Source organism: Ambystoma mexicanum, chromosome 10, assembly GCF_040938575.1.
Source record: "Ambystoma mexicanum isolate Mex_15411 chromosome 10, UKY_AmexF1_1, whole genome shotgun sequence".
Classification (NCBI taxonomy): Eukaryota; Metazoa; Chordata; class Amphibia; order Caudata; family Ambystomatidae; genus Ambystoma; species Ambystoma mexicanum.
The window spans coordinates 1,592,362,483-1,592,376,399 of NC_090932.1; the positions used below are offsets into that span (position 1 = coordinate 1,592,362,483).

Below are 13,917 nucleotides of genomic sequence, written 5' to 3' on the forward strand. Positions count from 1 at the left end.
CTGCAGTTACGGTCATCTCGGGGTTTCCGGAGAAGGCAATGCAAACTGCTCCTGCTTGGTGTTGGTGTGCTCTGGCTGTCTTGCTCCCTGTCCTGTGCCACAGGATGCAGAAACCTGGCATAGAAGAAGATGGCATGGTGTGGTCAGGGTGCACAGTTACACTTAAACTAATGCAACATGTGCCTAATGAAAAATGGAGGCAAAGCTGCATGCAGCAAAAGCAACAGCAAATCTTGATTATCTGTAATTCCCTTGGATTGGTAGGGAATTTTGAAAAAACAATGTCAAGAAAATATTAAGGGCAAGTTTGTAGAGGCAATATAATCAATCACATTTTCAATTAAAAGTTCATACACACAATGAAAGGGAATACATACATGGTTTATCAAGCAGACCAAGAGGCTGACACCACAACATTGGACTCCTATACGCTGCTGACTTTATATGTTACTAACCATACATGTGTGAGCTATATGGTCATTGGCATATGTGGTTGAGTAAACCTTGCTCAAACCTATGACTGGCAGAACACACATAGACCCAGCAGTGAGCACTTAACCCACTGAGATATCCTTAAATGTGCATACCACAGCATTTGGTAATGTCTTCACCATGGGTGTTACGTGTCTTAGTGACATAACACATATTTTTACAGCACTTAGAAGCAGCAGGGATATGTCATGGTGCACTAGTAAACCTGATAATTGTAATTCTATATATTTCTTTTTAAAAGGACTTGTGAGGTTGCTGGGTAGATATCCTCATAAATGTTTCTTTTTAACTGCACAATTGATTCTACAGCATATTGTGTCACAATTGGATAGCTCAGAGAGTTTAAATCATATGGCTTTGTTCTAGTCCTACTTCAAAATATGCTGTAAAATGTGTTGTTTCGACCTGGGGATGGGTACAGCTCCCTTGTGCTACTCAGTTTGTGAATCTATGCCCCCGTAGCAAAAATCAAAAGCTGTCACCCAGTAATATATGCACAGTAATTGAACATTTCCTAAAGTGAAATATACATATTTAGTTCAATTGGCCTTTCCCTTTAGAAGAAGGTGCACAAGACAAATTAATATTTGCCTTTCAAAAAGTAATCAGCACTGGAAAAATAACCTCGGAGAGGACTATTTTCAATACTTTTTATATGGCGTTTCATTAGATATCCGCTCGATTCTAAGCACACTTAAAGCAGTTTTTCTTGTTGCCCAAGCCAATCATTCTCCGTTTCAATATTCTGGAGGCTGCAAGGCCTAATCTCCTTCCTGGGATAAGACCTAATGTGCAAGCTTGGCTCCTGTCACAGATTAGCGTTAACCTGTGATCTTTCCGCAATTCAAAATGCATAAACAATAAAAAATATATTCAATAAGACTCTCTCTCTCTCTGTCTCTCTGTCTCTCTCATTCTCATTTCTCCCCCCCCCCCCTTCTTGCCAACAGGTCGACAGGCAAGCGGCCACATTCGTGTAGCGGGAAAGGACGTTCCCCCTTCAGCCAGTTTATGAAGTGACTTGGTGCACTCCCCCTGTATCAGGGAGGAGTATTTCCTGCTGCGGGGTCCCGTGGTGTTATGTGCTGGCGACTCTAAAGGCCCATTAACTATGCCATCTGTGGGCTGTGAGATCTTGTAAATGAGCTGCCGAATATGGGTTTGGTGATCCATAGAGGGGCATAAGGATAGTCGGAGCTAGTAACAACAACCTGGGATCCATGACCGCATTTCCAACTTTTGTGTTGCCGCGTAAAAGTACACACTATTCACTTTTTATATAGTTTTACTCATCTCCGTGTATAAGCCCACACTCACAATAGCAAGGGGAATTAGCCAGCACTGATAAGTATACAGAGGTCAAACACACTTTGTCACTCAGCGCTGAGTAGATAACTCTGGACTTTGATTGCTGAAAGGTGCTGAAAGGTGCCAGCATAGGGCTTAACAGTTTTTAAACAAAGCGTGTCTCATTGTCTGTGCGAGAAGCCTTTCACACCACTCTTCTTAAAACAGCACAAGCCAGCATTGGCAGTTGCATGGGAAATACACCCACAATCAGAGAGTTTACATTGTTTGAACAAATGTCCCTCACTGTAGCTTCATTTGAGGCAATTGGTGTTTTTTTGGTGGATGGTGATCTCCTCAGTATAGTTCTGGTCAGATAAGGAGCCCAGGACTGTAGTGTAGTCACACGTTGGCTTTGAAGTCAGAAACATCCCTTCCCAGTTTCTGGGCAGGTTGCACAAATGGAAACTAAGCAAATGTTGTGTGATTTTCAACACCACACCTCAGCGCTGGCTGGCTGGCTGGCTGGCCATCAAATGAAAAATAAGGCAGTCCTTGTGGCTTGTGTGCCAAATAATAAAGGCCTATACTAGGAAACCTATTGCCAAACCTCCCAACTAATACAAAAAGGGTGTGGGATAGTTTTTAAGAAAAGAAAGAAGTGTTTGTAACTAAAAAGTCAGGATGCGATAGCTTGGAACTTCCTTCCCCACGTTAGCACAGGTAAGATGGGAACTTGGAGCACAGCCCACACTGGAGCTTTCCCAGCATGAGTTAACAGTTCCAATGGAAGCAATCAGGACCGTTGATGGCCAAGTCTTGTTTCTTCTTGAAAGTCTCTTGCATTCGAGGGCGTGAGTTAGTCACAAAACAAACAAACACAAAGTTCTCTTTGCAGTTCATGTCGGGTGATGATTTCATACTGTGGACCCCCTCTTCTGGGGCTGACCCTTCAAAACCGTTCCTCCTCTTAATGAATTTTGGGTGATGACTTCACCCCTGGATCTCTCTCATTCGGGCTCGGACCCGTCTCGACTGTTGGCCTCCCACAACCAGGCTCCTTATGGCTTTCAACAAGTCTTCCTGCTATTGGTCTCACAAAAAAAAGTCTGTTCAACAGTTCGCTGTGAACCTCCCTTGCTCGGGTTCACGTGATTGCTTTAGGTATTTTTCAGGGTGTTAGCCTTCCATCCACCCCTGGATCTCCCTCTGCCGGTGCTCGGACCCTCTATGAGAAGAGGGACAATGCACTTCTCCTGTCCTACGGTGTCCCTTTTTTTTCTCCTGCGGTCGGGCTCGGATTCCAAACAGCCAGCGGGACAGTGTACTTCTCTTTCCTCTCCTCAGGGTCTCAATGTCTTTTCAAACAGTTAAAAGTGGACATTCCTTGCCTTTGTCAACACACTGTTTCTCGGGACTTTAGACTTTGCCCCTTCTCATTAGCACCCCTTTTCTGGGTTCACTCTCACATTCACTTTCACTTGTAATGTTAATGGGATTCACTTGCCCCTTTTTACTTTCACCATGCAGGATTCACTTCCCTTTTACTCATGTTTGTAGTTCAGTCTTTCGATTGTACGAACATTTTACTAGAGCTCCAGTATGACCACTTTGACCTCTTCTGGCGGCTCTTCTATGGATTTCTGGTTTCTGTAGTTTTGCTCAGACGGGGATAGGCCAGAGTCTTTTGGATCGACACCCACGTGGTGCCGGTTCCCTTTGCAGCTTGTCTGTCCACGACACTTTTACAGTTCATTCACAGTTCCTTGAACTTGGTTCAAACTTGCCACTTTGGGATTCTCTCACTTAACACAGCCCGGTTCTTAGCGATTCTCCCCTCTACTCAACGGCTCCGATGAACGGCTCCGATGAACTGCTTGGCTTTTGGCTTTCTTGGATTGAAGGCCGGTACCATGGGCGCAGGAGCTTCCCCCACCCCTTCCTATCGGCGTAGGCTTGCCCTGCATACCATTGACATCTGCTACAAGACACTTATTATGAGTAACTGGAAATGACCTTGAACATCATAGTGAATCACAGCAGAGTTCCCAGAATTCAGGGTCATTAGGCATTCCGCAAGTATCCAAAGAACTCACATTTTTTGTTTTGTCAGTCATTGGCCCACTGTACTGGTTTTACCCTGAAACACCAATTGGTACGGCGGGAGAATATTCGTCATAACAGCCCAACCAAAGAGTCTTCGCAGGATGATTTGACCACAGAGTTTTTATGAATGACAGTCGAACAGTCAGATTGGACGATCACAACTGGGGGACAATCCAAACTCTTTTTGAAGCTGGACACAATTTTAGCCCTTTTTGGAGATTGAGAAACCCAACTTGACCTCTTCAGTAAGATAAAGATCATGATTAACACCAGAGCCGACATCTGTTGGCCATGTTTACCACGATCCAGAGGTTTCCGATCAGAGCTTGTGTTTTGATTTTTAGGGTGCGGGCAGCCGCCCCACCGCTTTACATGTAAAATCCTCCAAAACCCTAATGCCCATATCACCATTCACCAAGGGTAATGCACGCCCCTATAAATAAAAAACGATTCATCATGATCTTCTTTGTAGCATAAAGGCACACAATTATTGTACGAGGCAGCAACATTTAGTCTTATGTCATGAAGAGTAGCATCTAGGGAACGCTTTGCGAAAAGTAAGCAGACATTCCTCATATGCTGATCGATAGCTGCCTCATACACGCATCCCAAAGGGCCATGGTATGTGCTACTTTCTTTTGGGAAACACAGTTTTTGTACGATTTCCCGCACATATATAAGATGGATTACAACTATATCAGCCTCCTGGACAAGACAACCAATGACAGCTGGATTTTACGTTTCCTATGATCTTCATTGAACCAGCCTGATTTCTGATGTGACACAAGTCCACCCCCCGACAACAAGTGGTTAAGAACGTACTTCCCCTATGTTTCTACTCCTGGAGTGAAAAGCTTCCTGGATCTTTACAATGGAGGAACCACAAGGGTTCTAGATAAGACTTTTAATTGAAAACCCTTTTTTTAAAAGTTAAATGTTAAAGGTATTTGTACTGCACATCGTCACCAATGGAGCTGGTCTCCAGGCGCTCAAGTTGAGGTAAAATTACTTTCTGGGGTATAAAAAAGTAATTCCCATTCCCTATATGGACATTTTTAAGCTAGTAAAAATATATGTTGACTCTAAAATAAAAATATAAGTAATTAGTGCTAAGTAAAAGGAGCATGTTTACTTTAGATGATGCACTTATATTACAGCTCCGTCCTGTAGCACTGCTCGGATGGTACCGCTGATCCTATCGTACCCTGAGAGCGATGTGGGTTGATGAACGGAGCAGGCTCCTGTGTGTCTGATTGTTCATATTTTTTGTTGGGGTATTTATACTCCCCGTTTTTATTTATAGGGAGAAGTTGCCTGTTTTCAGAGAGTGAAAGTGGCTGGTACGACTCTTACTTGCAGGTTTGGGAGTCATCAATCAATGTACTTCGATATGCTGAAAGGCTTGTAAAATAACTAAGCTCCATTTAAGATTGGCACATGACTCATTCCATGCGTCTTTTATTCTATCTAGGACAATCTCCATATGATCGAGAGCAGCACAGTGCCTGTTGCACTGAATCAGAGATGTGTCATCAAAACTAAGCACAGCAACGATGGAGTTGTGGTGACTCTCAGTTTGGTTTATCTGGAGAGTGATAATCCTTGACAAGGATTCAAGATTAGTAAGAGTGCAATCAATTGGAGAAGATGCCATCTGTTAGACAATGGTTGTCTAAGCTTGGTGGTCCAAAGTGGTTCTACCATTCAGAGACCTAGGACCTAGGATAAGAGGTCAAACAACATGGCTTCTTTTTTGTTGCTACTACAAGTGCGATTAACAAATATCAGCAGCCCACATGGTTCTTCTTCCATCCTAAACTCATTTCACTTACCCTGGACATTCCACTATCTTTGTGTTTAATTTGCAGGTGACATCATATGGAAATATATTAGAATGTGCTTTATCATTACTTTTTTACATTAATTTAAATATATTAGGTTGTTCCCTTTAAACTCTGAATTTTTATTCTAAACAAGATACATTGTTTCCTATGCATCAATTTGATTATTTTTGTAAAGTTGTTTCTGGGAGTATCCCATGAAGCTGCTGCACCATTCCTTCTCAGACTGTACAGGATTTTCTAATTTATTTAATCCAGTTTCTTCAGAAAATTGTACTTTGACTGGACGAGCTTGGTCCTTACTATAGATAATTCATAACGTTTTTTTAAAAGATAGTTAAACATTTTCTGGTTGCATGGATTAACCACACTTTGGCGGGTGTTTTTCTTTTCTTTTTCGGTAATGTGGTTTCACTCTCAAGACCTTTTTTTAAACAAACATTTATCCATTTATAATGTTTACACCCATGCTACAGTTAGTTACTAGGTAAATCTCAGCAAGTGGGAAAACTTTTCCATAATGTAAGGGTGTCTGTCTTAGACAATGGAGGGAAAAATGCGAGCGTGCGTTTCGCTAACGAAAGTGTTAAAAGGTAAATTGTGTGCTTATTCTTTGACCCAGTTAATAGAGTTTATAACTTAAAGGTAACTGCAATGATTTTGTATGGCTGTGAACTGATATCCTTTAAGAATAGGACATCCTTGGACCTTTTAGAAGGAACAATTTAGAAGTCAGTTCTCGGTCTTCCCACTTCTGTTCCAATCAGTTTGATTAGACTATATCTGAGCAAGACTTCTTGGTGGACGCAATACATAAAAAGGAGTTTGTCCTATTTAAACAAATTAGCCCAATCTGAAAAGCCTGCATTGTGCTCTTATCCTTTGGAGGGTTTAACAAAAAGGCCGGACTCAAGTCCATTTCTTACTCAATTCCACAAGAGATGCTTAGTCTTTCAACATATCATTGATCATGATGAATTGGATTCTGAATATGTCAGGAAAAAGAAAATTAAGAGATGGGACAAGAGGGTGGACTTGGAAAAGTTAAAACTGTTCAAAGATACAAAGAACTTTCATCTTCCAGCAGATACGCTCAGGCCCTATTTATCTAAATTTCCATCCCAGAAACATAGGCACTGGTACTTAACATTTCTTCTCAATTGCCTTCCTACGTTAAAGGTCATTGACCTAGAAAATTGGTTTGACCAATGAACTCCGAGGCTGTCATTTGTGTGGGCAAGCCCTGCTATAATCTCTTTTTCATTGGGTAATGGAATGTCCGGTGTTAATGAGGAAGAGGATAACACAAATAGGACTGTTTATTCACTCAATATCTGAGGTCCTAAACAACGGTCTATGGGGTATCCTCATGTTAACCTCTAATCAAGCTTTGATTTGAGCACTGACTAACCTATCGCTAAAGACTTTTTCAGAGCGTAATAGGGTAATGAAACAGGGAGAATACGACTGGTGCACGATAGATTTCTTGTGGATGGTGGTCTTCCAATAAACTATTTGTATTAACATGATTACTTTGGAGTGATCGGGAATATTGAGTGATTTTACTTTGTGTAGCTGTGTTTTTTGTATGAGTTATAGCAATGTTTAAGTTATGTATTTGTCAAATTAGTGTAAAAGGTTTCAATGTAAACTGAGAACACTGTCTTTTAAAAAAATATATATATTACAAACAAGATATATTGTTTACTATGCATCATGTTTTATATCCAGTGTCTTTAGAAAATTGGGCTTTGACTGGACGAGCTAGGCCCTTACTATAAGGATTTTTTTAAATATAGTTAAACATTATTTTCCGGTTGCATGAATTAACCATACATTGGTGGTTGTTTTTCTTTTCTTTTTCGGTAATGTGGTTGCACTCTCAAGACCTTTGTTTTAAGAAACATTTATCCTTTTATAACATTTACACCCTTGCTACAGTTAGTGACTAGGTAAATCTCAGCAAGTGGGAACCCTTTTGCATAAAGTAAGGGCGTCTGTCTGTTTGTCTTGGAGTGAAACATCTAGAGCTTGTGGGCTGCAGAAGACCGGGCCACAGAGGGGTAAATACAGAACATCTCACACCAAGTCATATGCAGTGTTCCCTCTAAGCTGTGCACATGTGCGCTTGCCCAGCTTCCTTCTGGGTGCCTCTCGGAAGATTTTTAGCAGCGCACACAGACAATTCTCACCTATAAAAATGTTTTAATAAGGCACAAGTCACAGCAATTACTTCAAATTTTCTTTCTCTTAAAATAAGCAACTAGTCTTGATAGTCTGCTCATTTGCATTATACTACTATTCAAGAGCGACCTTAAACACCCAAAATCCCTAACAGCAAAATACACACATAAGAAGTTAAAAACGAATATGAAAAACTGGCTCCATGAACAGAAGAATCTAACCAAGATATGCCTGCACACATTAACCAAATAATGTTCCCTCCCCACCCATGACTCCTAAGCTTGATTCTACCACACTTTTACCTTATGACTCTAACTTCGGCCCCAGAACACATTAAGATGGTACCTGACAACCTTGACACTTCCTCTCTTGGTTCTGCGAAAGATTAGTAGATGTGTACCTACATCCACTTGTTTTATGTTTGTTATAATATGAATAACCTGAATAACATTCACATGCCAGAATTTCTGTCACTCATTGTACCTTACCAAATGCATCACCCACATGATACACTCGAACTACCTGCTAAAATATCGGATACTGACTTTAAGTAAGCAGGCTACCTGGATGTGTAACCTTATCCCATACTTCCTCTTCTTTGTATATATGTCTTGCAAGTGTTTTGGAGCGGCCCCTTGCAAGTTAACACATTATAAAACTCAAATATTAATTTGCCCTGTAAGGATTTTGAGAAGACAAATGTGATACTCAGTGGGCCTCATTACAAGTCCGGCAGTAACCGTGCCGGAAAAACCAGCAGGCTACCGCCGAACCGTATTACCATTCCGCCTCTGTGATTCCCTGAATCACCGGGGCATTACGACCCCGGTGACCCGGGTATTCCAGAGGCGGAATTCTGTAAGTCCCCATTCCCATGGAGTCCCATAGGACTCCATGGGGTTGGGGTGTCCAGTCAAATGGTCGAAAATAAAAGATCAAATGACCATTTGATCGACAGTCAAATGGTCGGGGGAAAAAAAGGTCAAATTTTGTATTTATTTATTTATATTTTTTTTTTAGTTTTGGTTGGTTAAACAATATTTTTAATAAAGAAAACGGGGGGTTGTGGGGGACCCCCTGCCCTCATAAAAAAAAAGAAAAAAAAAATCGACCATTTTTTTTCGACCATTTGACTGTCGATCAAATGGCATTCGATCCTTTGGTTTTCGACCAAATGACTGGTAACCTGGGGTTGGGGATAATGGAAACACCGGTTCAATCTATGACAGAGCCGGTTTTTCCATTTGCGCCTGCAGGTGGGTGGCGTTACTCCCGCCAGGTCAGACCTGGCGGGAGTGACACCTCCCGCCTGCAGGACTCTAAATCATCCGGTCCGGAAAGAACAGTGGCAGCGTTTGTACCGCCACTGTTCTTTCCGGACCGGCAGGGTCGTAATGAGGCCCAGTGTCTCCTACTGTTGCATTACTAACATTACCCTCTGAGTGGAGAGCAACATTGCAATATAATTGACTTTGCCTACAAAGGATAATGGGTATGGACTATGCCTGGGATTGCTCGCCCATAGTATCAGGGGATCGGATATTCAGACAAAAGAATGCTTTTCACACAATCTGCTATTGTTTCCAAGTGTTTAGAGTTCCTTTTGGGCATAGACCTTCACACATTTTATGGTAGCTCGCTGCTATACAAAAACGGTTTCACTGAGCACTGTCTAATCCTACACAATGCTCTAAGGGTGGAGTATGTTGCAAACAATCTTGTATGCACTGCAAAAGAATTACGTACATGCAGAGTCATGACATTCTTAAAATGCACATAATATGTTGAGGCATTAAATATGCTTTGTTTGCAAAGTATTGTGGGTCTGCAAATATCCCAGTGAGTGTTTACTGCTACAATCCCTCACTTTGTACAGTGCTCTATCAATTAGTATTGGAGGCTAGCGCAGGGGCCGGGCAAAGGTCTGGGTGGAAGAGCACAGGTCATGGGTGATGAATAAAGCAGCACATTTCAAAAACAAAATCATACGTTTTGGCAGTACACTGAAGGAAATGTGTTGCTTATTTGCTAAAGGATAGGAAATTCTAGCACCCATCTAAAAAGCTTCTTTTTCTTTCTATGCTCAGCTGCTGCTTTTCAATATAACCATGTGCTCTGTATGTATCGTCTCTAGCATCGCCATGCATCTTATTAAACTGATCACAAAGAATTACAGAAGAGGGATCCATAGTTATAGTAGAAGGCACTCAATCAGTTGTATCTCTGATGAATTGATGCTATTAATTTAAAAGGCATATATATGTGACTTTCTTCAGGAGGACTCCATAATAAACCTCAGTAAGGCACTTATTTAATTTCATCTAGGTTGGGGTGCAGAAGGGTGGGCAAAACTATAGACTTTATTGTGTGCTCTGTCATTTAATTTCCTATGTCAGGGGTATAAGCAGGGCTCTAATCAGATTTTGCTCCCTACTTGGAATCAAACGGTTTTTCAGGAAGTTAAGTTGAGATCAGGCGTTAATATTATTAGAGTTCCTTCCTATGCCACTGCTCTACTGGTCACTAATTTGAAAAAAAGATCAGTGGATGTTTGTGGGTTGAAGCAACAACATTTTCATTGTTTCTTGTTTTTGCTGGGCACATTTTCATTTTTTTAGGGAGTAAAAATGGATGCTGTATATGTCTCTTAGCTGTAAGGCTGGTTTTATCACTACCCACAGGACGCGTGATGTGGATAGTTAGCAGAGGCACATGAATTTTTATATTATATTCTGAGGTGCAGTTATTCTGATGCAAAAATCATCCTTACACATTTTATTAGAACCATATTATCCTGGCCCTTGAATTACTTCATTAAAGTGGCACTTGAACTCCTATCAGCATGTTTTTGACACATAGCTTTTAATTGCCATTAATTCATTGGCAAATGTATTCTGTCATAATTTCTTGACAGCCACATCAGTTTATGACAAGAGATATTTGTGTTTTGTAGTACATATTAGTGATTTTCCAGTGGCATAAAACATTTGCAAGGAACTGTGGCAGATGGTGAAGTCTTGGACTGGTTGATGAGTTTTCTGTTTAATCACATATAACATATTTTATTTTAGCCTATGTGTTTGGAAAAAGTGTTGTAAGATTTGTCAAGAATTGCAGTGGCTGGGAAGAGGAAATTCCTGTCCAACTCTCTTCTGCGACGGTAGTTCACTAAATACGTATGCTCACAAAGTGGCTTACCTCATTAGTCAGTTGCGAACATGGAAAATAATGTGCGCACAACAGCAAATCAGTTCCGGACATAGAGACAAATATTAGAGGGAACATTGGTCATATGTGCTACATAGCGCAAATGTGGTTTTCCCCTGCAAGCTTAGCCCACCATATTAGACATTTCTTTGGCTGTTGGGAGTACAAGACCTGTGCTCACATTTGGTCTCCTGTACAGTACTTTACCTTTCTTTTTACACATCTTTTATTCATGCCTCCTTCAGTCAGGTCAATACTAGCCCGCCTATTATAATAAACTGGTGCTTTGACTGAAGTTCTGTTCTTTTGTGTGATCTCTTAGTGGACCCTAACGGTATCTTCTCCCATTCAACCTCTCTTTCCAGATAATTTCACACTTCAACAAAGCCAAAGAGTCTGTGGTCTCAGCTGAAGTGAACCGACTGATGAGCAGCATGTTGGCAGACCAAGAGGTGAGGTGACTGCCCACTGGCATGGTCACACCAGTGACAGATGGGGTTCCCCAGTTGACACAAGTGGGAGGTTTCTGGTTAGAGATGCATGAGATATTGCTTCTCTCTTTCTCTCTCTGTACTGAGGGTCTGTTGGGAGAAGTAGGCCACCGAATGGAAGCAGACCAACACCAGATGTCTCTTGCAACGAGTATGCTGCTGCCTGTACCTGAAGGCGGATTTATTAATTATGGGGTGCACTGTGTATCACTTCTTGCTTGATTCCTGGCACTGTGCAGGCATGTTGGGTTGACCACACACTGAGTCTCCTTTTTCTTCTTTCATTTTCAGGTTCTAATGGTTGATCATCTTCAGGCAGGTTAGTTTCCTATTTCCATCTTCCTTGATCCTGGCATGTTCCCACTCACTCTATTATGCTCTCTCAATTTTCTATCTTTGCCATCCCTTTCACCTCCGCAATCTGTACTGCCCCCACCCTTGGCACATAGTTTGACTGTTGCTGCTAGACTGTGGAAGTCCTGTTGCACAGAATACCCTGCTGGTAATGGGTGAGCTATGTGCCATTGAATTAATACTGTAATGGTTTTTATACAACACTTCATGCCAGATTCCCTCCACTTCTAAGCACTGTTATTGTTACCCAATTTAATGGCTCTGCTTTTAACACACTCTGTAGGATGAAGCAGTAGTTCAACATTTTGGGGATTGAGACTGTGACTGCAAGCTACACACAGATCTTTCAATTAAGCACTAATTTCACTGAGCTATCCTACTTTATTTTCTTGGATTAGTAACGGGAGAGTGGGGATCCTATATCCAGATGTTCTGTGTGTGGATCATGAGATGCTCAGTGTGCACTGGCGGAGACCTCCACTCACTTGCGTAACAGTGAACAATAGGAGCATTCTCCACACAACAATCAATTTGGTCTGTGTACAGCTTGCTCTGTTTCAGCATTACTAAAATTTTGTTTTCTTATTTTCATAGTTTCTATGTTTTTGGGAGAAAGCTGTGCTGGGCGCCAGTACTGGAGACAGAATTTTCTTCTGCTGCTCCGCCAGGTGTCTGTGTCACTGGAGAGAGTGCTAGACAATGAGACAGCGAGCTGCAGTGAGTGGGGGTATGTCACTGTGAAGGTAAGGGTTGCGTTGTGTCACAAGATTTGCCACAGTGTTATGGATTTTATAATTCGGATTGCTGCACAATAAGTGCCTTGAAAAACATGCAGGACATTGAATGTCTATATCCGAAAGCAGAAGACTGAGCTCTCCATTCACTCCAACCACAAAGGTATTGGAGACTCTTTCCAGTGTTTGCTGAAAACCTTCATACAGCATCAATGACTTACAAGCTGACCTCTGATGATTTAGAACATGTAAGAAAGTTTGTAAATGTTTGAACACAGAATGGTTACTTGGTTTACTAGAGTTCAGTATACCTCACTGAATTGGGATGAGTGCTAGAGTAAACCCAATGATAATGAATAGACTTTTGAACCCAGAGCAGCATGTTCAAGAGAAGTTCCAACAACTATCTGTGATGTAGGAATACATGTATTGCGTTTATGAAGTCCAAACCTACCTGAGAAGCCATCAGCCTAAACTACTGTTGAGGTTCTTAAGGCATCTTATGGCTAGAGAAAAGGGTTAATGCTTCTTTAGTCCATTTTTAAAATCAAACAAAATCCAAGTTTTTATACATTTGATTGGACTAACTGAACAAATTAGGCAGAGATTGTAGATACATATGCTTTTGCAGTCCTTGAGACTACATGAGATGGTGGTCATTGCTCAAATTCTCTAACTGTAGAATTCTTTGTTTCCAAAATGTTCAAAAGACTGGATCACTGACCCTAGAGAACAGCTACTGCCGGAAAACAAATTACACAGTGATGACCAGCAGACCTCACAGAAAGTACGGTCCAAAGTTCTAGATAACAGTAATTAAGAAACTCAAAATGCGAGAATCACATGTACAATTAATACATAACACTCCACTATGCCTGGTCCTACTTGCATGATGTAGGAGCAGAATATCTGCGGGCTAAATTTACATGCTACTGTCTTAATCGAACACTTCGATCTGCTTCTGCCGGTCTGCTCTGCATGCCGTCTTTTCACCGTTCCTGCACAGGAGGCCGGGCTTTCTCTGTGGCTGCAGCCCAATTGTGGATTGACCTGCCGTTTTCGTTAAAAAGTCTGTCTAATAATTTGATGTTCAGAAGATCTCTGAAAACGTATCTGTTTTAGATGGTGTTCGCCAGCTGTTCTTCCTCCCTCTCAGTGCCATGATCCATTCGGTGAACAAGGGCTTTATAAATTGTCTTAACATAACATATGCCTGATACA

General features: G+C 41.4%; 1 protein-coding gene across 4 annotated transcripts in view; it reads left to right on the forward strand.

Moving 5' to 3' along the window:
- Nucleotides 1-13,917, forward strand: part of LOC138492643 (tRNA (32-2'-O)-methyltransferase regulator THADA-like) — a 511,604-nt gene that overhangs the window by 39,908 nt on the left and 457,779 nt on the right. For all 4 annotated transcript variants that reach the window (XM_069619943.1, XM_069619946.1, XM_069619944.1 and 1 more), the window contains 3 exons: nucleotides 11,483-11,569; nucleotides 11,900-11,927; nucleotides 12,557-12,705. In XM_069619943.1, coding sequence (XP_069476044.1) covers nucleotides 11,483-11,569; nucleotides 11,900-11,927; nucleotides 12,557-12,705 — 264 coding nt within the window. The remainder of the gene's footprint in view (nucleotides 1-11,482; nucleotides 11,570-11,899; nucleotides 11,928-12,556; nucleotides 12,706-13,917) is intronic.